This window comes from Musca vetustissima, unplaced genomic scaffold (genome assembly GCF_032173495.1).
Source record: "Musca vetustissima isolate MV318-11 ecotype Yass unplaced genomic scaffold, APGP_CSIRO_Mvet_v1 utg49394, whole genome shotgun sequence".
NCBI lineage: Eukaryota > Metazoa > Arthropoda > Insecta > Diptera > Muscidae > Musca > Musca vetustissima.
The window spans coordinates 72857-97576 of record NW_026888566.1 but is presented as its reverse complement, the minus strand read 5'-3'; the positions used below and the strand labels follow the sequence as shown (position 1 = coordinate 97576).

At 36.7% G+C, this 24720-nt stretch overlaps 1 protein-coding gene across 1 annotated transcript; it reads left to right on the top strand.

Annotated features, from left to right (window-relative positions):
* Positions 1 to 1049: 1049 nt before the first annotated feature.
* Positions 1050 to 22871, top strand: LOC133336407 (cadherin-89D; the record flags this gene model as incomplete). The annotated part of the gene is made up of 13 exons (XM_061544703.1): positions 1050 to 1816; positions 1876 to 2129; positions 3694 to 4330; positions 4388 to 4711; positions 4771 to 4934; positions 7990 to 11163; positions 16587 to 16655; positions 16729 to 16992; positions 17860 to 18029; positions 18413 to 18722; positions 21776 to 21934; positions 22007 to 22243; positions 22520 to 22871. Coding segments are annotated over 13 exons (6881 nt in total), but the record flags the coding sequence as incomplete, so codon positions are not given.
* Positions 22872 to 24720: the final 1849 nt, after the last annotated feature.

The following is a 24720-nucleotide window of genomic DNA, read 5'->3' as shown; positions in this document are numbered from 1 at the left end:
AATATTAACCGATATTTACCAAAAACAGTAGGGGTCTTCATTGGCCAGAACCCATCCTACATGCAAAATTTCGTGAAGATTGCTCCATAACTGTGGCCTGTATCGTGTTTAAAAATTATAATGGACAGACGGACGGACACACATGTCTAGATCGACTCAGCTAGTCGTGACATGACGATCGGAATACTTAAAGGTGGGTCTAGGACCAATTTTTCGTGGCGTTACAAAATTTTGGGGCTGCACAAAGCTATAATACCCTGACAACATAGTTGTGTAGGGTATAATAAAAAATCAACCTTATTTGTTTATACTTATATAGAATTAATTCCACACTTTAAATAAAATGTTCGTGACATTCCTAAACCAATAACCCTCAGTATGAAAAATAACCAAATAAACTTTAAATGAAAGTGAAGAAATGTCATTAAAAATGTCTTGTCCTCCTCCCTAGCATTTGATGAAATTTCGTGATAAATTTTTCCAACTGCCCAAAACAACGAACGAACGATTTCACCTACTTAACTGAAAAATTATCACCAACAATGCAATTTTCTGCCACAACGCGTGTTTGCATTCAACCGAAACCTATTTCTTCCGAAAACAAGACAAGGCAACCATCCATCCAACAGACCATTAGGTGGGAAGTTCAGGCCATCAACAACAACAAAAATACAGACGGTGCAGCAAAGAGTGTATAATTTTTTCATAACAACATCGACATTGGAAAATGCAGCATGAAATCCATACATATTTACAAATGATTGTAACCGAGGATTAGAGATAGTTACAGAAATTTAGAATACAGCATATTTTGCAGCATGTAAAATTTACATTAGGATACAAAATAAGGTTATATTGAACATTCGTGTGTCATATACGATGCTTGTTGAAGAATTATGGCGGAATTAGGACTTCCTTTTTCTTTTCCAGGCTCTGTGTATTTATGTATTTATATGTGTATTTATATAAAAAAATATATTTTCTCCATCATCCTTCCGATGCTCAATTCTACAATAATAGTTACAAACATTCTTCTTAAATTCTTACAGCTCATCAGGGATGTGCTTTTCACGACGGTGCGTCCACAGAAAGCGAAGGAGTGCGTTTCATACGCCTACGTGAGGATGCTGAAATTGGAAAGGAAATTCTAACCATAAAAGCATATCCACGTTCAAAAATCTCCCTACAATCACCCGATAATACGGGAGATCATAAATATTTTGCCATACATGAATATAATTTAACATCAGTTGTTGTGACCCTGACAAGGTCACTGGAAGACCTTGTCGATCGAGATGTGCCAAGAAATCTATTAAAATTTCGCATTGTTTGTGCGGCGAAAAATGAGAAACTCGAAGAAGGCAGCTACCTATCGGTGACTGTGTACATTGAAGATGTCAACGATAATAAACCGGAATTCCTCAATACCCCCTATATTGTAGATATTAAAGAGAATACACCACCAGGAACAATTGTGTTCGAAGGCATACAGGCCTTTGATAGAGATAAGCCAAATACCCCGAATTCGGAGGTGCATTTTAGTATGTCAACTGTGCCAGAACAGCTATCAGCAGATGGTAGTCCATATTTTGCTCTCAAGTCACCGCATCGTCCGTTGTTGATATTGAAAAAGGAATTGGATTTTGATAATGGTATACGGCTGTTTAAATTGCCTTTGTTCGCCTGGGATCGTGGTACACCAGCGAATCAGGTTAATACTACTATAACCATTAATGTCAAGGATGTTGATGATCTGCCGCCGAAATTTACCGAGGGTGTTTATCGTTCGAAAATTGATGAATTTTATCCAATGACGGTATGTTGAGGCTATTTAAAATATTACAATGTTTATAAACATTCCCCCTTTCGTTTCAGGGAGTACCTATTAGAATACCCTTGTACTTCAATCCACCCATTATGGCTTTTGACCAGGATTCCTTGAATGCGTCCTTGGTCTATGACATAATTTCAGGAAATGAGCGAAAACTGTTTCGAGTTAATCCCAATAATGGTATTGTATATCTGCAAAAGGAAATAGATTTGGAAGAAGAAAGTCTACCGGGTAACACATTCGTGTTACAAATTGAAGCTCGTCAAAAGGATAATCCGCTGAGAAAGGCTTTAGCAAGGTAATTCAATTGAAGGCATCAAGAAGTCCTTAAAAAGTAATAACTTAGAAATCCAGGACTTAGAAAGTCCTTAAAAAGTACCATCTATAAAATCCATATTTTAAAATTATCTAAAAAAGTACTCTTTTTAGCATCCAGGCATCAAAAAGTCCCTGAATAAGTACTGTTTAAAAATCTAGGCTTCAAAAAGATACATTTTTAAAAATCCACGCCCCTACAGAACTTGAAAAAATCCTTTAATGTAAATTCTTTTAAATATCCATGCCTGAAAAAGTCCACGTTAAAAAATCCACGCCTTAGATAGTCCCTGAAAAAGTCCACGTTAAAAAAATCCACGCCTTAGATAGTCCCTGAAAAAGTCCACGTTAAAAAATCCACGCCTTAGATAGTCCCTGAAAAAGTCCACGTTAAAAAAATCCACGCCTTAGATAGTCCCTGAAAAAGTCCACGTTAAAAAAATCCACGCCTTAGATAGTCCCTGAAAAAGTCCACGTTAAAAAAATCCACGCCTTAGATAGTCCCTAAAAAAGTCCACGTTAAAAAATCCACGCCTTAGATAGTCCCTGAAAAAGTCCACGTTAAAAAAATCCACGCCTTAGATAGTCCCTGAAAAAGTCCACGTTAAAAAATCCACGCCTTAGATAGCCCCTGAAAAAGTCCACTTTAAAAAATCCACGCCTTAGATAGTCCCTGAAAAAGTCTACTTTAAAAAATCCACGCCTTAGATAGTCCCTGAAAAAGTCCACTTTAAAAAATCCACGCCATAGATAGTCCCTGACAACGTCCACTTTAAAAAATCCACGCCTTAGATAGTCCCTGGAAAAGTCCTCTTTAAAAAATCCACGCCATAGATAGTCCCTGAAAAAGTCCTCTTTAAAAAAATCCACGCCTTAGATAGTCCCTGAAAAAGTCCTCTTTAAAAAATCCACGCCATAGATAGTCCCTGAAAAAGTCCTCTTTAAAAAATCCACGCCTTAGATAGTCCCTGAAAAAGTCCTCTTTAAAAAATCCACGCCTTAGATAGTCCCTGAAAAAGTCCTCTTTAAAAATCCACGCCTTAGATAGTCCCTGAAAAAGTCCTCTTTAAAAAACCCACGCCTTAGATAGTCCCTGAAAAAGTCCTCTTTAAAAATCCACGACTTTGATAGTCCCTGATAAAGTCCTCTTTAAAAAATCCACGCCTTAGATAGTCCCTGAAAAAGTCTTCTTTAAAAAAACCACGCCTTAGATAGTCCCTGAAAAAGTACTCTTTAAAAAATCCACGCCTTAGATAGTCCCTTAAAAAGTCCTCTTTAAAAAATCCACGCCTTAGATAGTCCTTGAAAAAGTCCCCTTTAAAAAATCCATGCCTTAGATAGACCCTGAAAAAGTCCTCTTTAAAAAATCCACGCCTTAGATAGTCCCTGAAAAAGTCCTCTTTAAAAAATCCACGCCTTAGAAAGTCCCTGAAAAAGTCCTCTTTAAAAAATTCACGCCTTAGATAGTCCCTGAAAAAGTCCTCTTTAAAAAATTCACGATAGTTCTGGAAATTATCCTTTAAAATGTCTGTCTTTTTCCTTTTCAGAATCGAAGTCGAGATTTTGGATTTAAATGACAACATGCCAGAGTTCGAAGCCGATTTCTACAATATATCGATTGTAGAAAATCTACCCACCGGTTTTAGTGTCCTGCAAGTCAATGCCGTGGATCGTGATCAAGGTGAAAATGCTGAATTCCTCTACAAGCTCAAAGAGAAACCCGATGCGAAGGGTGCATTCTGCATCGATTCTCGTACGGGTTGGATAACAGTTCGTGACGATCGTTTATTGGATCGTGAAAAACGTAAATCGATACATTTAGAAGTTGAAGCTCTGGAACGTATGCCTTCATATATGGATGATATAAATTCGAAGAAACCAGCACCGAATTCGGTGAAAGTGGAAATAACTCTGCTCGATCAAAACGATAATACACCGAAATTTGAAAATGGTAATTTATATGAATTTAAGGTACCCATAACCGCGCCAGTGGGTTATGTGGTGGGACAGGTATTGGCTCGAGATCCCGATGAGGGACCGAACGGTATGTTATTGTACGATATGCAAAGGCCAAAGAAAAGTGGTTATATACCATTTCGATTGGATAGTAAAAATGGTACAATTTATGTGTCGGGGCCATTGAGACGAGGACGGATTGCCGTGTTTGTGGAGGCCAGTGATCAGGTGAGTAAAATATTATTTACAATAAAATATTTTTTATTTAAATAAATGCCTTTTTAGCCTCTAAATCCCTCCGAACGACGTTTCTCCTTGGCAGTCATTACAATTGAGGTTTTTGCCACCTTGGATGACCAGTCGATTGATTTTATTGGTGCTCCCTATGAATTTTGGATTGGTTCGAATGCCCCTCTCGGCACTTCGGTGGGGCAAGTACGCACAACCCTGCTATATGATGGTGATGATGATATTATGTATGACCTACTACACACATATTCTGAAGGTGTTCCATTTGCCATTGAGGAGAGATCGGGAATTATTACAGTTATCCGTGAATTGCAGGAATTTAAGCGAAAAGTATATCATTTTGAGGCCGTGGCTAATTATGTGAGTTGGAATGTTTTTAAATTAGTATGAAACGATGTTGATGTATTGATTCTTGATAGCTCTTTGCAAATGCTACGCAACCATTGATTATGGCTCGTAGCAAGGAACCCTTGACCACAGTACCAGCACCAGATTTAACAGATGAAGGTGTCCTCATAACGAATGTTACAATACATGTTATCAGCAAACCGGATAATCAAGTGCCATTGAGACCTGTTATTGAGTAAGTAACACTAGGCAACAAAATATATTCATGACCTTGCACTATAGCTAATTTGGACAGTTTTTTGAGAAAAAGTCATGTTTTCAATTTTGGAAAATAAAATCTTTTTTGATGTCATTAGAAGGAAAACATGTCATGTTCGATCGGTGTGAATTGAAGCAATGCTTGACTTGTGTGGTACGGTGTTCACACCGATTTGGCGGTACGCACACTGATCGAAAAAAATTAAAATTTTTTAGTTTTTCGGTGTGCGACACGCACATGTTTGACGTCTGTGGCCTGGTGTGTGGATATTTTCTCATTTGTTGTGAAATTTCGTGGAGTGAGGGTTGTAGGGGTTTTCCCACATTTACTTTGAACATTTAACTTTGCTTTTTAATTGACACTAAGTAGCCTTAGATTTTGGTTTATACATATTTTGAATTCATGTAATACACATTTTTCATTCTTGAAAATATTTTTAACTAAAGAAGTTGGTTTTTATTAAAATAAATAATTATTAATATTTTATAATAAATTGTGTTTTAACCACAAGGGTCAGCGGACAATTTCAAACATATGCAAAAAAATGTTTTGGAAGAATTTTTTGATGTTTGTTACAGAAATCATACAGTGTGGGAAATAAAAATATTTTCCCGGAATAATATGAAAGTCCTTATTAAATTTATATTTAATAAAAATATTTTGTATTTTTTACGTCATCACTATCACTGTCCATCATCACGCTTTAAAAATAAGTACGAAATGAAGTTTTGTGGATCCGTTTGACGTGTGTGGGCTAGCAGCTTCACACCGATCAAACGCACATGTTTGACGTGTGTGTCCCACTTAATACACTGAATAAATTGTATGTTACAAAAACTAAACTGATTCGGATTCTCCTGAAATGTTTTCCATAAATATATCTCAATATTCAAAACTCGTTAATAAAAGGCAGATCACCGGACTTTTCGTTATATCAGCCGATTAAACGTATATGTACATCTAAAACCTATGTTAATAACTTGGGCCAAATTACTTCATCCCTACGCACCAAATGCCATATTTTGAGGAGTCTGACAACTAAATTTTAACAAATTATTACGTTATGCCAAAATTCAGACATACAAAAGAATTCACATTTTTAATTTGATTCAAAATTGCCGAACATGGGTTTAGTGCAAAAAATAATTGGTAGAGCAGGACCAATTATTTGAAAGTCAGTCGGTGTTACCGACAAACTCATACCTTCAAGCAACTATCCTGATTTTTGTATGATATTTTTGGCTTGCGAAAATGATGAACCTATATAGTCGGTAATTGCACTAAATCTATGGTTAGTATAAATATTGAGGTCACCTATCGCTTTATATTAGGTCCCGTCGAAATATATGGCTTACGTATAACGACGGCCAAGAGACCGGCAAAAATATAAGCGATGTAGATTTAGGTAACTTTCGACATCTTTAACATGTTGCTAGGTTCTTTGGTCTAAATGATATATTTGCAGGCCCAACCTAAAGATCCCGCTTAATTTTCATTTTGTTTAAATTTCTAGCCCAGTTTTCCAAACCGTGTGTCTGTAGTTTGGAACCGATCTTTTTTCATCACATGAACAACATCCTAGAACACTTTGCAATAACATAGTCCCCATATAAAGACCCCGAATTATTTATGACATTTTTTTAATGCACACCTTATAAAAAGTTGGACCCGACCAAAAGGAAACGAGATAGACCCATGGTTCCTGTCAAGAATATGCATAGAATCAGTTTTTGAGGCGACTGTCTGTCCATGTTAAATCGTAAACATATATATGTCGCATTTATGATCCGAATGAAATGAAATTTGGCACAGCCCAATTATTTAGCTCAAGGAAGAACTCTATACATAGTTGAGAAAATCAGTTCAGTTTTAGATATAGTTCCCATATATAGGTTTGTCCGGTTCCACAAAAGTACACCCAAGTCACAATGTTTGACCGATATATATTCGTCCGATTTTTTTGTAAGATATGTTCAATTAAGACAAAATTTTAAATTTAGAATGGCGTGTGTTAATTGTCGTTGAAATCTGTTTAGATTTAGATAAAGCTCCCATATATATTTGCGTCCGATTTTATTAAATGGTGCGATAAACTCCCAGTGTTTGTCCGACTAAGACGAAATTTAGAGCACCATGCCGTATTGGGTCAATGATGACGTGTGTTAAGTTTTGGGAAAATCGGTTCAGATGTAAATATAGCTCCCATATATGTTTCCCTCCGATTTTATGTAAATGGTGTAACAAAGAGCCTGTATTTTTCGATATACACAAAAGTTTGCAAAGCGAATTTAGTCTAGAATGATGTATGTTAAAATTTGTTCCAATTGTTTCAGATTTAAATATAGGTACCATATATTTGGTGTGGCACAATCGGTTAACCCGGTTCATTTTTTTAAGCGATGTAGTTCTGAATTTCTGCATTTTATGTCCGTCAAGAGTAAATATATACGCCATAGAAGTTTTGGTACATTTGACCCCATAAATATAGACAGCCAAAAATTACGTTTCTTGTCTACTTCATCCCCTAAATATTAACCGATCATTACCAAAAACAAAAACAATCTATTTGGCCCGAAACGAACTGTGGCCTGTATCGTGTTTATAAAATATAATAGACAGACGGGAACACATTCTAGATCGACTCTGCTAGTCGAGATATGACGATCGGTATACCAAAACTTAGGTCTAAAACCAATATCTTGGGGCCACACAATGCTAATACCATAGTTGTGTAGGCTAGTTAAATAGTTTCATATTTCTATATAGATCACATACTTCATTTTGTCCAATTCCATGTCAGTTGTCCCCCGACGATGCTACGTTTATTCTATTGACCGTTTATTGTTGCACTTGGTTACAGCGGAATATATCTTACTGTACCTTACAATAAGAATCTAAGGAGCATCTCTTGTATATACCCAAAGTTGTGATAGAAATCATGTAGTCGACCCCGTCCGACTTTTGAACATTCCTTACTGGTTTCGTGATGTTAATACCCAATTACATTCCCTTCATTTTCATCTATTTACAGAGAAATCAATATGAACATAATTAAATTCCACATAGAGGAGAATATCGTTGGTGGCATTATTGGACAATTGCTCTACAAGAATGGCATAAATATTGTGAATAATGACCTCGAATCCTATCGGAGTTTACAAGGAGCACCGTCGGCGACAACAACAGTAGTATCCTCAGCACCCGAAACAAATATCACACTGAATTCCCGCTTCCGCAGTAAATCTCCACGACGGCAAACACGGAAACGTCTACCACGACGTTTGGCCCAGGATAGCAACATCAAGCTACGCTACATTATTGCCAATCAGCAGGAGGTTATCAATAAAATCTCCATAACCGAGGATGGTACCCTGTTGACGGTGACGGGATTGGATCGTGAACAAAAAGATACATATGATTTGACGGTGATTGTGGAATATACAACGGGATTGGTGAGCGGTGCGGGGATTTACCAAGTTGAGGTCAGAGTGGATGATGTCAATGATAATGCACCGGAATTTAATGATTTGACCTATATGGGTTTGATAAAGGAGAATAGTGCGAAAGGCTTTGAGGTGGCATTAAATCGACCGATAATAATCAAGGATAAAGATTTGGGTAAAAATGCTGAATTTAAAGTGGTCGTGCAGGGTGACTATAGTGATTTGTTTGATGTGACATGGGTGCAGCAGGAAAATGCATCGGTTCTGACAAATTTACCCAGACGTCCTGAGCTGTTCAATATTTACAATTTATCGGATCAATGGAATGATGATTTGAAATTTTTGGAAATGCAAGCAGATTTGAAACCTTTTAATCTGAGAATGAATAATCAACCGTTCTTTAAGGTGAGCTATTCAGGGAGTCGGCCCTTGGATCGTGAAAAGGATCAGATTTATAATTTGAAATTATTGGCAATTGATACGGGCGGTTTGACTTCGTATGCGAATTTAAATATTTTGATTGCTGATGTGAATGATAATGCACCGATTTTTGAGAGGATATCGGTATTCAAAGATTCGAGGGTGGAGATCAGGGAATATACCACAGATATGGAAATTTATTTTGTGGAGTCTTCGATGGCTTCAATGCCGAATATGATGGCATCGCTGACCAGTAATATTGTGGTGCCGCCGTATTTTTTGCCGGGTTCTCCGAGACTGAATGGAGCGGAGGGTAGTTTTAATGATACCCAATCTCCGCTGAGGCCGAGATCAAGAGCCCGGAGTAGAGGAAGGCCAAGGATCGCTCGAGCCATGGGAGGCTTAAGTAAATGTCCATTGTTTGCAATCTATGAGGATACCCCGCTGCTGAAGAAAATTCTACAGGTTACTGCTTCGGATGAGGATTATGGCCGAAATGCCCAGGTCCATTATGAAATTGTGGCGGAAAGTATTGATAAGCTGTATGGAGGAGGTGGAGCCACCCCGCTACCCAGTAAATTCAATCAACATCGATTTTTTGCCATCGATAAGCTGACGGGGGAGGTTATGATTAATTATCCCCTGGTGGCCAATGTGGAGATTCTGCTAAATATTACCGCCAGTGACATCGATAACCTAAAGGATTCAACATGTCTACGCTTTACCATTATTGATGTGAACAATCACGCCCCGGTTTTCAAAAAGACTTGGTATAGTTTCGATACTGCCGAGGGAGAATACAAAGATTCGGTGTTGGGTCAAGTTCTGGCAGTGGATTTGGATTTTGGCGAAAATTCCAATGTTTCCTATGCCCTAAGTGATTCGGAGTTGCCGTTTAGAATTAAACCCCTATCGGGTGTCATCAAAATATCCGGATCTCTGGATCGTGAGCTAAGAGATAAATATACCTTCCATGTCATTGCATATGATAATGCGGAACCTTTATATCGCCTCTCCTCTTCCGTGGAGGTTGAGGTCAATGTCCTCGATGTAAATGACAATAAACCGGAATTTATTGGCTATGACGACCTCGTCAAGGGCGATTTATATATACACGATTTCGCCGACAGGACCATGAAGGTACCCCTGTATAAGGCCTTCCTCGATCGTAATACCAAACCGGGGGCTTTTGTGAAACAAGTGAATGCTCTAGACAAAGACTACCTCGGCAATGGAAATGGTTTGGTTTTATATTCCATTCTGCATCACGACTCTCTGCCCATCTTCAACATAGACTCACGGGAAGGTATCATTACCACAATTTCCGATTTTAAGGGATACAACAACTATGGTCACCTAAACGTTACCGTAATTGCCTCAGACTTGGGTAGCCCCTCCCTCACCTCCACAGCCATTGTTTTAATCAATCTACAGGGTCAGGTCATTGTGGAGACCACCACAACGCCGAAACCCGAAGATCCCTTCCTGACGGGGAATTTATCCATCTTCCAACATCAGTACTATGAAATACAAATTCAGGAGAACAATGAATCTCCCACCGAATTAATGAAATTAAATTTCACCAAAGGTTTCAATCCTGAAACTTACAAATGGACTCTATGGGTAGAAGAGGGTCAAGACGCTCAGCAGGATGCTTATCCACCATTTGAATTTGATCCTAAATTATCTACCCTCTATGCCCTTAAATCGTTCGATCGTGAACAAATTGACCGCTATCAAATACGCCTGAAAGGTGAAAAGCCAAATCGTGAAGGACGTACCTATACCCGTCTAGCCTATCCGGTGGTGGATGAACGTCTTGAGGGTTTGGAACACAACGAGTGTCGTATACTCATTAAGATCCTCGATGAAAATGATAATTCACCAAAGTTTAAAACTGCCGGACAGCCAATCATTGCAGTGGTACCACGCACAGCCTCATTTGGTTATCCCATTACAAGGGTGGAGGCCACGGATCCTGATTATGGTCTAAATGCAGAAATCCGTTATCGTCTACTAAACGATCATTCAAGGTTGTTTGCCATCGATGAAACTAGTGGAAAAATCAGACTCATTAGTACAATTGAGTCGGCTTCGGACAGGGTATATGGTTTTGATGTTAAGGCCATGGATCGTGCTGGAGCCGATGATGGTCGTAGCAATATTATTAATGTGTTCGTTTATGTCATCGATGAGAAGAAGCAAGTTCGTATTGTGGTTGCGGGTAAGCCGGTCGATGTGGAAAAGAAAATTGACGCATTGATGTTGACCCTCAGTGATGCTATTGGCATGGAGGTGCGTGCACGTCTATTGGAACCACATATCGGAAGTGCGGAACCAGCGTAAGTACATCGTTTTATATTTTATTTTCAATAGAGATTATTATGATCTACACAACAGTGTTGTGAGGGTATTATGTGGCAACCAGAGTTCTTATTACTTTAAAATATTAGACACGATCTCATAATCGTGTTATAGCCGATGAATGACATGGACTGATACGATATGGACCAAAGATGTCGCATTGGCATAAATCATAGATGTCCAATGAATGGCGCAATTTTCATTAAATTAATTTCAGTGATGCTTGTATAGGGCGCCACATGATCGGCATTTCCGAATATACCATCCGCAGATTTTGAAAATAATTATATGGAAGTATTTCCCAATATAGACGGCGATGCGATTTTTAAATTTATATGAGTGTTAAATAGACAGCTTCAAAAACTTCCCGGATTTTAGAATCTATACTTTGAAATAATTTCAGTGTTCAAAGAATCCCCCATGAATTCTACGCAAAATTTAATGGACTCCTTGACAATTAATTTTGTGGTGCCATCATATTCAGGGTGAACATGTCTGAATGGCTCATAGACACAGATATGGTGAGCCAGGATTAGACGAAGGGCGAGGATATCTCATGTCATGGGAGGCCTGTTTGCTATCTATGGATAACACTCTACATTTTACTGCTTCCAATGAGAATTATGGAGATATTTCATTATGGAATTGTGGTTGAGAACATGGATAAGACAGTCAGCAAATGTGACGGAATTGTTACAGCTTCTTTGTATGAATTTTGGGGATTTATTTTAAATTCCGAATCGTGAGTCCTCCGGACGAGGCAGTAATAACAAATGTCATTAGGAAAATACAAAAAAACATGGGAAATGGACTACAACCAAAAAATTGTGCTCTTCATATTTGTGTACTAGAAAAACCAGTGAGAATGGAGATGTGTAGTAACGGGACTGACCACATAATACCCTACCCAACTTCCACTAACATTCTGCGGTTTTATATCCCGAGCCTTGTAAATATTTCGCGATATTTGCACCCTCTTGACCGATTGGAGGTAAACAGTTCCTCTTTTTTACACTGGCAAATGTTTACAATCTTTTTTCCCGAGGTAAATATTTACGCTATTAGATGCAAATTTTGTCATTTTACTGAGAAAAGTAAATCTGAAACCACCCGGTATCAAAACAGCCCTTCTAGTTAGTTGGCCGGATTCCCTCCGCCGCAATATCAGAAAAGGTAGACCCTGTAAATATTTGCGTATAACTGCCACATTCATGTACATATATCACAATAATTGATATCCATTTCAAAATAAACCATTCCTTGTGGTTCTACTGTCAACTGATCTGGTGTATATCATTCAAGTGTAAATATATACGCCATAGAATGCAATTTGTTGTCATTTTTTCATACAAAAGTCGATCAGCATCAAATCAACAATGTTTATTCTTCAGCCAGATAAAGAAAATACCAAATTACATATACTTTGGTGGGAAAATTCGCCTGAAACCTTTAAAATATCGAAAAAGGAGCAGGAATTTTTAAAGGGGGGCTATGTCCAAACATTGGCCTTTATTGATAACTTTCTGCATAGATTTATGTCCAAAAACCTGATATGTACCGTTATACGGTACTGCTCAATTTCATTGCTAGCTCCATATTAAATATTGCAATATTAATCATGATTTCAACAGATATATAATTTTATTCTAATCAATAATGTATATGTCTATGGAGTCTCCGGCGAAAATGTACCTACCTGTGATCCTCCAAACACCCCAAACCCTACCCATCGAGGCTATTTTTTGTATTAAGAATTATTCAAAAATAAATGCTTATCGTTAAATTTCGAACCCTTCCGTTTTCGATATTTTGCTGCGATACACGGTATATTATTATAGGAACTTATGTTTGAAAATTAAACTAGGATCTTCGATATATTGCAAGTTCGAAAGAAAATGTACCCAAGACCGCGCCAATATCCCTTATTATGCGGGATTATTTTGTATTTTACTCTCTGAAATTTCGAAGTACCTCCTTAAGTAGAAAATGAGGCTAGAACCTTTAACTTATTTAGAAAAGGGTGGTTGCTTTATATGAGTTTAATGTCAAAACATTGAGCTATATTGACAATTTTCTTCAAATATGTTTTTAATCATTCGGTTGGAAAATTCGAATAATAAATGTTAGGCGGAACGCCTACTCGTATATGGTGGTAATGTCAAAACATGCACCTATATTGATTTTTTTATTTTTTGCGAAGTGGATATTCATTATTTGAAACGCCTGAATGATTCTTTAAAGGCACGATTAAATACCTCAACTTCGGAGGAAATTATGGTCATGGTCGCAGAAATATTTTATGGGGTCAATGTGAAATTCCGAGGTACCTCTTTTTTGTCCTATCGCTTAGAAATTGAGGCTAGAACATTTACAATACTTTGAAATGGGCGGATATTTTTTGTAGAATATTGTGATGATTAAAAAATCATATCTTGTGATAATTGCAGTCCGGTTCAATACAATAAGAACCAAAGGGACCAATGACTCGAGTCAAAGGATGGAATGTTCTCCAAAAAACAAAAAAAAAAAACAGTGAACGGAGCAGTATAGTCAGACGGGGCCGACCATACGATACCCTAAACAACTTCCATGAAAATCTAAATGTCTGTGGTTCTATATTCTGAGATTGGGCAATATTTCGCGATATTTGCACACTTTTGACTGGCTAGTGGTCAGCAAATGTTACTAATAATCAGTACAGCCCCTCTATATACTTGTCCAGATTCCCTTCACCGTGGGTTGTGTTGTGATGTTCGGCTTTCGACTCGAAAAGTACAAATAATTAAGTTTCCGGTCCACTTCATCCGAAAAATTATTATCTGATCATCACCTAACATTTTAGGCGTTGTCCTTGACCATAACTGGAAACTCATGGAACATTTCAAAGCGATCCGAGCTATATTTCCGCCCTCCAGTGTGGTAATGAGTTACAAAATGATATCTGAATTCGTAAGCACTTGTAAATATTTAAGTGTAAGGTATCAATTAAAAGATCAACCACTCCTCTTGGATATACTATCAACTTCTCGGGCCTACGTCCTTCAGTGGTAAATATATACGCTATAGAATACAAATGTTGTCATTTTTCACACAAAAGTTAGGGTCCATTTGACCCGCTAAATATTGACCGATCTTTATCAAAACAGGCATACTTATTCTCTGGCCCGATCCGCTTCTCCATGCAAAAATTCACGGCCTCTGGAGCGACCAGAAAAACCGACAAAAATAAAGTTTTATGTCCATTTCATCCCCTAAATATTAACTGATCTTTTTCAAAAACAATAGGGGTCTTCATTGGCCAGAACCCATCCTACATGCAAAATTTCGTGAAGATTGGTCCATAACTGTGGCCTGTATCGTGTTTACAAATTATAATGGACAGACGGACGGACGGACACACATGTCTAGATCGACTCATCTAGTCAAGATATGACGATCGGTATACTTAAAGGTAGGTCTAGGACCAATCTTTCGCGGCGTTACAAACTCGTGGGGCTGCACAAAGCTATAATACCCTGGCAACATAGTTGTGTAGGTTATAAAAAACAAAAAACGAGCGCAGCAGTATAGTTGGACGGGTCTAGGACCAATCTTTCCCGGCGTTGCGTACTCTTGCTGCTGGCTGCACAAAGCTATAATTCCCTGACAACATAGTTGTTTAGGGTATAACAAGTAAAAAGTCGTTAAGTTCGGACATTACAAACTTTTTATTCCCTCCACCATGGGCTGAGCATTTAAAATACCAGAAATTATATGTGTCGCGGAATGTGCCATGGTATATTTTTGATAGAAAATTTTGACACCAAATGACTACGAAATTGTACCCAATTCGGGTAAAAACCTAAAATTCAAATATGGGGCTATTGTAAAAACTAGGCCAATATTAAAAATTTTTGTGTTACCTAATGAGGAGCCAAAATACCGATGGAAAATCGTGTCCATACTCTTTAAAATACAGACATTTGGGATGTACCGTTATATTGAGGCGATCGCAAAAATTAGACCAATGTGTGTCCCAATGAACATCTAAAATACCCAATACCAAATACCCAATTCGGTGCAAAAACTTACCCACACTCCCCATAATACCGAAATTTTGGAGGTACCATATGGGGATTGTCCTAAAAATGGATCAATATAGTTAATTTTTGTAGGGAAATGTAATTCGATTAAAAACGAACCCATGCTCCATTAGAGCCTTTTCGATTATTTAGTTTGAAAGTGAACCGATATATCCCATTTTCAATATCCAACATCCTAAGAGTAATAGCAATGTATGGGCAAAATTTCTAAGAGAGCTCTATCGTCATTACAAAAGACAGACGGGCATGCATAAATCGACATAGAATTTTATTCTGATAAAGAATATATACTTCATGGGATCTCCTGTGAATATGTTAAGGTGTTACAAACGGAATGACTCCACCTTATGGTGGAGGGTATAAAAACACTAACAAAAGCTACGAATCAAGATATGAAGCTATATTTTATACATTCGGTTGGGGAAAAAGCATTGCATTATTTTTATATGAAGTATAGGAATTTATTTAACATGGTTCGGAATGTCCGATTTGGGCCAAATATGCACCGTTCTGTTGGCATTTTAAAGGTAACTTCATAATGCCTGTCTAATAGAAGTCCTGCTGTCTATTTGCAAAAGTAGTCGATTTTCACAATCCTCCCTGGGTATAAATCCAATGCAAGAAGAAGATTATAATCAATTGGTGGCAAGTCCGGACTGTATTGCGAATGCATTAAAAATTCGCAACCAAGCTCCCGAAGTTTCTGGCAAGTCACTGGAATGTAGATGTGTGTGGCCTAGCGTTGTCCTGGTGGAACACGACACCTCTTCTGTTGGTCGATTGCTATTTTCAAACGGTCCAGTTGTTGACAGTATAGATTAGAATTTAGCGTTTGGCCATATTCCCCTTTCAGTCCCACCAAATGCCTAGCAGAACCTTCCTGGCCATTAGTCCCCGTTTGTGGTGCTTCGCCGCCCTTCGACCATCGTTTTCGCACAGGGTTGTCGCATGTGATCCATTTCTTATCTCCAGTCACCTTCCTTTTCTGAAATGGATGTATCTCATTCCGTTTGGCCAAGGCTTCGCTGATGGAAATTCGATCCATCATTTTTTTTTTTTTTTTTGTGTTAATTGGTGTGGCACCCAAACATCGAGTATCTTTTTGAATCCAGCTTTGTGTAAATGGTTTAAAACAGTTTTATGGTCGATTTTAGCTCAACTTCGATCATTTCTCAGATTTTTTCGACATTTTCGACGACCGGCCTTATGAATTTCTTTTTCCCCATCTAATGTGTTAATCTTATTAATTTTAATATTGTTCCACAAATTCTAAAATTATTGCAGAAACTGACTCTTGTAATTTTCTTTTTTATTTGCAGAACTGACGCCTACATTTACGCCGTGGATTATCGAACCAATTCCATTGTCGAAATGGAGCAACTGCAAGAGTAAGTTTTTCCATATTTGTTTTTAGCAAAATAAACCCACAAAAAATACGAATTTGTCTTTCTTCCCACCTAGGTCATTGTCCACAATCCAGTTGGACACGTTGCAATTGCATCAACAACAGCAGCTGCAACAGAATGCCCAAAATGGCTATTGGGATGTAAGCAAGACAATGCCGCGTATTATTGAGTTGGCTGAGCTGGGTAAAATTCCCCATAAATCAACGCATAGTGCAAATTTTTGGAGCAGTTTGGAAATAGTTGCGATTGTGTTGGTGGCATTTTGTGGCGTGGGATCGGTGCTGACGGCATTGTGTTTTATGTGTATGCGGCAAAAACGGTAAATAAAAGATGGTCAAGACAAACAGACACACACACATATACATACAAATAACTATATAAGAGACTGAATTTGAATTAAAAATAGAAGAAAAACCTTGGATCTTATTTGTTTGCAAAAATACATTTGATTTAAAATAATTAATAATAAGTTTGCCATAGTTTTTTAAAACAAATATAAGTTAATTAATAAAATTTTGTGAATTTTAAATACACACACATACATACAAAGTTCAGAATGGGGGTTTTCACTTAAGTTTGCAAAAGTGTGGTTGCATCATTGTGGCCATGGTGCTTTTGAAATCATGGCCATTGGTTGATTAGTTGTTGACAGGTTGATCACTGATCACAACAACAGCCAATCGCCTCCATTATTGATCACCTCAAAGGTGCCATCATCCTGTTGCACTAAATCAAAAACTAACGGTACTTCCTTTATGTATACCATCATCATACCATATTCTGCGAAACATTTAACCTCAATCCGTATAAATGTTGTGCAGAACTAGGCTCCCAGAACAATAACTCTTATCTCGGCGTATGTGTGTTTATTTTATGGACTAACTTTACAAGTCTCTGAAACTATTTCAATAATTCAAACAATTTATGTATGTATGCCTGAGTGTGTGTTTGTGTCTGTCTAATTAAATCTTGTAAACTTGATTTCTTGTTCTAACATCTCTCAAGAATGTTAGTTAGAACATTTTATGTTCTCTTTTAGTTGCAAGTTGTCCGGACAGCATCCAACTTGCAACCAACAGATTAAGAACTATTATTGATTTCTTGCAAACTTCAGATTTGTTCTCATTTTTTTTCTTTTCTATTTTCATTACCCCCTTCCCTTTTCTTGTGTTCTGTTTTCTTGCAGTGGTTTATGGTCTCAACAAGAATTTCCATCATCTGAAACTGGTTTAACATATACCATAGCACGTGCTGGCCTGGATACATGTCGTAGACGCCGTCATCGGACACTTCAGCAAGCTGTGGCAGCTCAAGAACAACAATTGCATCAACAGCAGTTGCAACGTCAAAGTCAACGTAAGTAGCACAGATTCCAAGAAGATAAAATAAAAATCTTCGAAATTAGGTGAAGTAAGAAATTGATTTCTTGGGAAGGGTTGTGGGGTAGAGGTTTGAGAAAAATAATAAAACCAAGTCAAGGGCATTCGAATTTGTTATTTCATATTGTGTCAATTTAAATTTGGATCAAATGTTACAATGGTGGAAATCGGTGCTGGCCAAAGCAGAGAATCGATGACTACAAGGTGCAATGAAAACAATAAAGAACGTGTTTTTAGGCCAAGACATTAAGTTTCTCCCTTATGTAGAACTCCATATAGTTCCTTTTGTATACATATATATAACTTGAACTGCTAAATCCTCTTATTAACATTATTTAATATATATTATAATGCTTCCAGAATCCCTATGTTCCTCGGCGAAAACCCAATCGACTGCCTTGGCAACACAAAAACTAACACCGGCGTCGGCACAACCTGAATGGACACAACAACAACAACAGTTACAGCAAAAAGCTCAAAATCTCCAACAAAGTCTATCGCAAACACCAACAAATAGTCCACAGCAGCATCAACATTTTCATCATTCGCATTCACACTCGCACATACATCAACATCAGCATCAATCGCTGCCATCGTTGCAGACACCACCGCAGCAGACGCATCACTATTTGCCACAGGTGCAACATCATCATCAGCATTTGAATAATGAGTGAGTAGACGTGTTTTTTTCTTTTAATTGTTGATTGATGTGGAAGATAATAGAAGAGGGTGTTAGGTCAGGTCAATGCCAACTACATACACATAAAAGTACAAAAAATACATTTGAACAATTTTGAAATTATAGGAATAGATGGACCCTATATCTACATAGGAAGTATATTAAATCTATGAAGAAGGAATCCTCCGCCTATTGAAGAGGAATTCTCTGTTTATAGGGAATGAATCAACTGTCTATTGGGGATGGATTCTCTATACGCAGAGGATGGAATCTATAGAGGATGGATCCTCTATCTATAGTAGATGGATCCTATATGGATTTTCCGTGTATAGATGGGATACTCTAAGTAGAGCCTATAGAAAATATATTATCTATGGATGTATTCTCCACATCATCTATCAATAGAGGATGGATCGTCTATCAAAGGAGGGTGGATCCTTTATCATTAGAGGATTATTCCTCTATCATTAGAGGATGTATTCTCTATCTATGGATGATGATGTCTATTTAGATCTGATACTCTGAGAGGATTCACATTTTTGTATGCATTTTTTGAAGACCTCTAATGTATATAGAGGATGAATCCGCTATCAAGAGGATGGATCCTCTACCTATAGAAGATGGATCCTATTCATTTGAAGGAAGTATCCTCTATTTGCAGAGGATATATCCTCTATCCACAGGGGCAGGATCTTCTATGTACAGAAGAAGAATCACCCATGGATCCCATCCCCACCCATGTATGGATACCCTATCTATAGAGTCGAGATAGATAGGATATCCTCTGTCTAACGAAAATTTATTATCTGTAGGGAATGGATTCTCTATATATAGAGGATTGATCGCCTATCAATAGAGGATGGATCGTCTATCAACATAGGATGGATCCTATATATGTAGTGGATGGATCCTCTATATTTAGGGGTTGGATCTTCCTCTAGGATCCTCTATCTACAGAGGATATCTATCTACCGAGAATGGATGCTCTACCCATAGGGGCAGAATCTTCTATGCACAGAAGAAGAATCACCCATATATAGGGGAAGAATAGCTCTTCTATATATAGAAAACCTCTTCTATATATAGAAGTCTTCTTCTGTGTATAGAATAGATCTTCTATGTATAGAAAACCTCTTCTATGTTTTGAATACCTCTTCTATGTATGGAAGACCTCTTCTGTGTATAGAAGACTTCTTCAATATATAAAAGACTTCTTCTAATTGTAGAAGACCTCCTCTATGAATATAAGACTATCAACATAGGATGGATCCTATATATGTAGTGGATGGATATGTAGGGGTTGGATCTTCCTTATATATAGGAAGGATCCTCTATCTACAGAGGATATCTATCTACCGAGAATGGATGCTCTACCCATAAGGGCAGAATCTTCTATGCACAGATGAAGAATCACCCATATATAGGGGAAGAATAGCTCTTCTATATATAGAAGTCTTCTTCTGTGTATAGAATAGATCTCCTATGTATAGAAAACCTCTTCTATGTTTTGAATACCTCTTCTATGTATGGAAGACCTCTTCTGGGGGCAGAATCTTCTATGCACAGAAGAAGAATCACCCATATATAGGGGAAGAATAGCTCTTCTATATATAGAAGTCTTCTTCTGTGTATAGAATAGATCTTCTATGTATAGAAAACCTCTTCTATGTTTTGAATACCTCTTCTATGTATGGAAGACCTCTTCTGTGTATAGAAGACTTCTTCAATATATAAAAGACTTCTTCTAATTGTAGAAGACCTCCTCTATGTATATAAGACTATCAACATAGGATGGATCCTATATATGTAGTGGAAGGATCCTCTATATGTAGGGGTTGGATCTTCCTTATATATAGGAAGGATCCTCTATCTACAGAGGATATCTATCTACCGAGAATGGATGCTCTACCCATAGGGGCAGAATCTTCTATGCACAGAAGAAGAATCACCCATATATAGGGGAAGAATAGCTCTTCTATATATAGAAAACCTCTTCTATATATAGAAGCCTTCTTCTGTGTATAGAATAGATCTTCTATGTATAGAAAACCTCTTCTATGTTTTGAATACCTCTTCTATGTATGGAAGACCTCTTCTGTGTATAGAAGACTTCTTCAATATATAAAAGACTTCTTCTAATTGTAGAAGACCTCCTCTATGTATATAAGGCCTCTTCTATGCAGAGAAGTCCTCTTATATGTATGGAAGACCTTTGTTACGTATAGAAAGCTTCTTCTATGTTTGGAAGACCTCCTCTATGTATATAAGGCCTCTTCTATGTATAAAAGGCCCCTTCTATGTATAGAGGACCTCTTTTTTGTATGGAAGACTTCCTTCATATATAAAGGACCTTAAAATATCTAAAAAGAGGCCGGGCCTTTATATGGGACAATATCAAATGTTTAACTAAGAACCTCAAATTGCAAAATACGTCCCATAGGGTTAGAAGGGAAGATGGGCAGAACCTTTAAATGTTGATTATGTGAAAAATTGTATACGAAGTTGAAATTTTGTCTTCTGAACATCCGAAATTCCTCCTTATAACCATATCACTTGGGAAATGCTGCTGGAACCATCAAGATATTTAAAATTGGTATCAAAGCAATGACCTATATCGTTTTGTACCCTCACATGAATTCGGTGTCAAATCATGCAACCAGATCAATAATTATTCTATGTGAAAACGAATACAGATATTATGTCAAAATATGACCTATATTAAACATTTTCTGTATATTTCACTTTCACCATCTACAAAATTCGGAAAACCTAATTATAGGTACTTCGGTTGGACCATGCGAATTCTATACAGGGGCTCTACCTTAACATGGACACCTTAACATTGAAAATATAAAGTACAAAGATTTTCCATCCATTAAAAATACAACATATAAATTTCGAGATAATTCGACTGAAACCCGTTTCTGAAATTTTGGGACGATTTGACACCCAATAAAAATTTAAATATTTTGTGCGATCCGTATTATTATGCTCGCACAATAATTTTACAAGTTTTTAAAAAAGTGTGTCTTTTTTATTCATAGACCACGTCCACCACGAGAATATATCGATGTTCCTCTGCCGAAATCTGTAGTTAAATCCATAGCCTTAAGAAATGCCGAAGAGGAGGCCTCATCGCCATCACCTTCATCGCCGTTTGTGCTAAAATATAATGCCTGCCAACCGGTCAATAATATGAATATGTAAATATTATTTTTTTCATATTTAAATCATTTCAATATTATAAAAATTTTAAAAAATCATTTTCCTTCCAGCTCACCCCATTCCTTCGAGACCTCTATGTTTTCGCTGCATTCCAGTGGCCAAGATTCGGGTGTTGATTTTGTTAGCAGTCGAGAATTATATGAAACATCACCGGATTCATTTGATTCGCAGCAGTCGAAGAAGCCTTCACATAAATCCCTGTGTCCGCGTCATGCCAAGGAACATTTGGAACAGAAACACATAAAGACAAGTGGTTCGAAGCTGGATTTAAATAATACAGATTCGAGGTAAGTTTGAGGACAATTTAATGTAACATATTTTAGGAATAAAAAATAAAGTTATATAATTTAATGTAAAATGTGTAACTATATTTTACCTGAAAAAAAATATTTGATATTTCATAAAGTGTATGCGTAATGTAGTTTTATATCACTCATTTTTATCATTTGTTCGTCTTTGTAATCCTGTAAATAACGAAAATAATTCTAACAATTTACGATTCATCAATCACCAATCATCATGTATTTTTCCATTGCATTTTTTCTCTCTCTTTCTCCTTCCAGTGATAATTATGAAGATTCTTTACAGAATGATGATGCTCTAGTTGTCAGCAACTGTCGATCGCTTTGCGAACATCATCTCCAGCAACATCAACAACAACAGCAGTCGCAACATCAACAGCTCCATCAGGAACTCTATCAAAATTCACAATTCGAAAAGAGATCCTGTGTCCGGCATTCATTTTCCGGTGTTAAAGATGATCTAATGCAAAATTCCCCTGGGATATCGTTAAGGGCTCGTGGCCATATCCTGCGTAATTCGATGAATGATTTAGAACAGCGTTTACACAATTTGGAGCAATCCTTTAAGCGACCGTTGGATTATAAAACGAAAGATAATTCATTGCAATTTTAGTTGTATGTAATTCGAAATGTGCATGTCTGTCTGTGTAATTTATGTATTTTGTTATAATAGCCATTGTGAGTGTATTTGTATGTATTTTATTTATTAGATTGTAGATTTTATTTAAAATGGTAATCCAAAGTATTAAAAACAAATTTGTGTGCAATATTTATGCAATCTATTGATATTATTAAATAATTTGTAATTATTTCCAATGTAGAATAGCTGTAATATATAGTATGTAGCTTTGTTTTTATATATTTATATATTATATGTATTTATGTATGTATATTTAGTTGTAATGTACCTGTGAATAATAAAGGAAGAGTATCACAAATTTTGTTTAAATTGAAGAGGTTTTACTCTGATACATATAAAATGTTATTATTGTTTAAAAGAATATGCTTGTATAGAACTAGAATCAGAATCATTTTATATTCCAATTGATATAAGTCTAAAACAAATGTAAATATAAACCCGTTATCAGCGCCATCTATTGATGGACATGATTCAAATCAGACACATTAGTTTTACGAGTCCAATCTCGTAACGTATAAATTTTGAAATGATTATCCCATACCAATTTTTAAAACACACCTATTATTAAGGGAACTATAGAAAACTTCAAATGGTATTGAAATCAAATGGTATTGGAATTCAAAGATGTTTCGATATATACCCACTGTTCGGTGCTGGACTCCTTTTACCTGAAAATGAAGAATCCAAGAAAACTATTATTTTCTAATAATGTGGCAATTCGGTCAAATATACTGGACAGTGTATGATAGACTTTTAATATACATTTACATATAGATGAAGAATCCAAAATACAGATGATATTCTGTAAACACTTGTCGTCAGCGCCATCTATTGAATGAGAAGATCCAAAACTATATTATACAACATTTAAACTTCATTTGTTTTTCCTACATCTTTTGAGCCACTGTAGATATAAATTGAATATATTAATTTTGTGAAATATGGTATTGAAATTGGGGTTTAAAGATTAAGAATAAAATGTTCCTCCTTGATATTAAATTATTAATTATTCTTAGCAACGTTTTCATATGAGACCGATTTTTTAGAATATAAAATTTGATATAAAATTTAGTTTCCAGATTTCTTTTGTTATAATTTTTTCGTTTTGCAGATATTAAAATAAAAGTGGTATCATTCATATAAATGGTACAATCGTGTACATTCTTGTGAAATAAATAAAATTTCAAAATTATTTAAATACTAGCATATGCCCGCTACTTTGTTAGCGAATGTAATAATTTTTTTAAACATGCCTAAAGCTAATCAACGTGCACACCAATATTAACCATAATTAAAGTGTTAGTACCATTTAGTCCCCTTGTTATCGTATAGTAGGGGAGACTGGGGCACCTTCGGCACTTTTTTTTTAGAGGTCTATATCTCAGTACATATTCAACATATATAACAACTATATGGCTGATTATTGTCCTCTGACTCTTAATTATGAAAAATAGTACCAAAAAGATATATAAAAATAGTATTAGTTAAAAAATTTTACAGTTTTGTAAAAAAAGTCAAATTCGCCGAATGTGCCCCAACCCGGGGTAGCTTCGGCATTTGATGGGGCACATTCGGCACCATAGTCATAGCCGGGTAATTGTCATCGCTATCAGTCTGGTTGAAATTCTGATTATTTAAAGGCTCTATTTGGTTTTAATACGCCACACAATGTTTGAATTATAGGGCTTTATTTTCTAGCGGCGGACGTTTACATCTCAAGGTCGCACACACCATCAGAAATAGGGGTTTTCTATCGCATTTTCGTCAATATAAGCACGTTTGATCTTTTATATGCAATTTCGAGCCATATTAAAGGATTAGT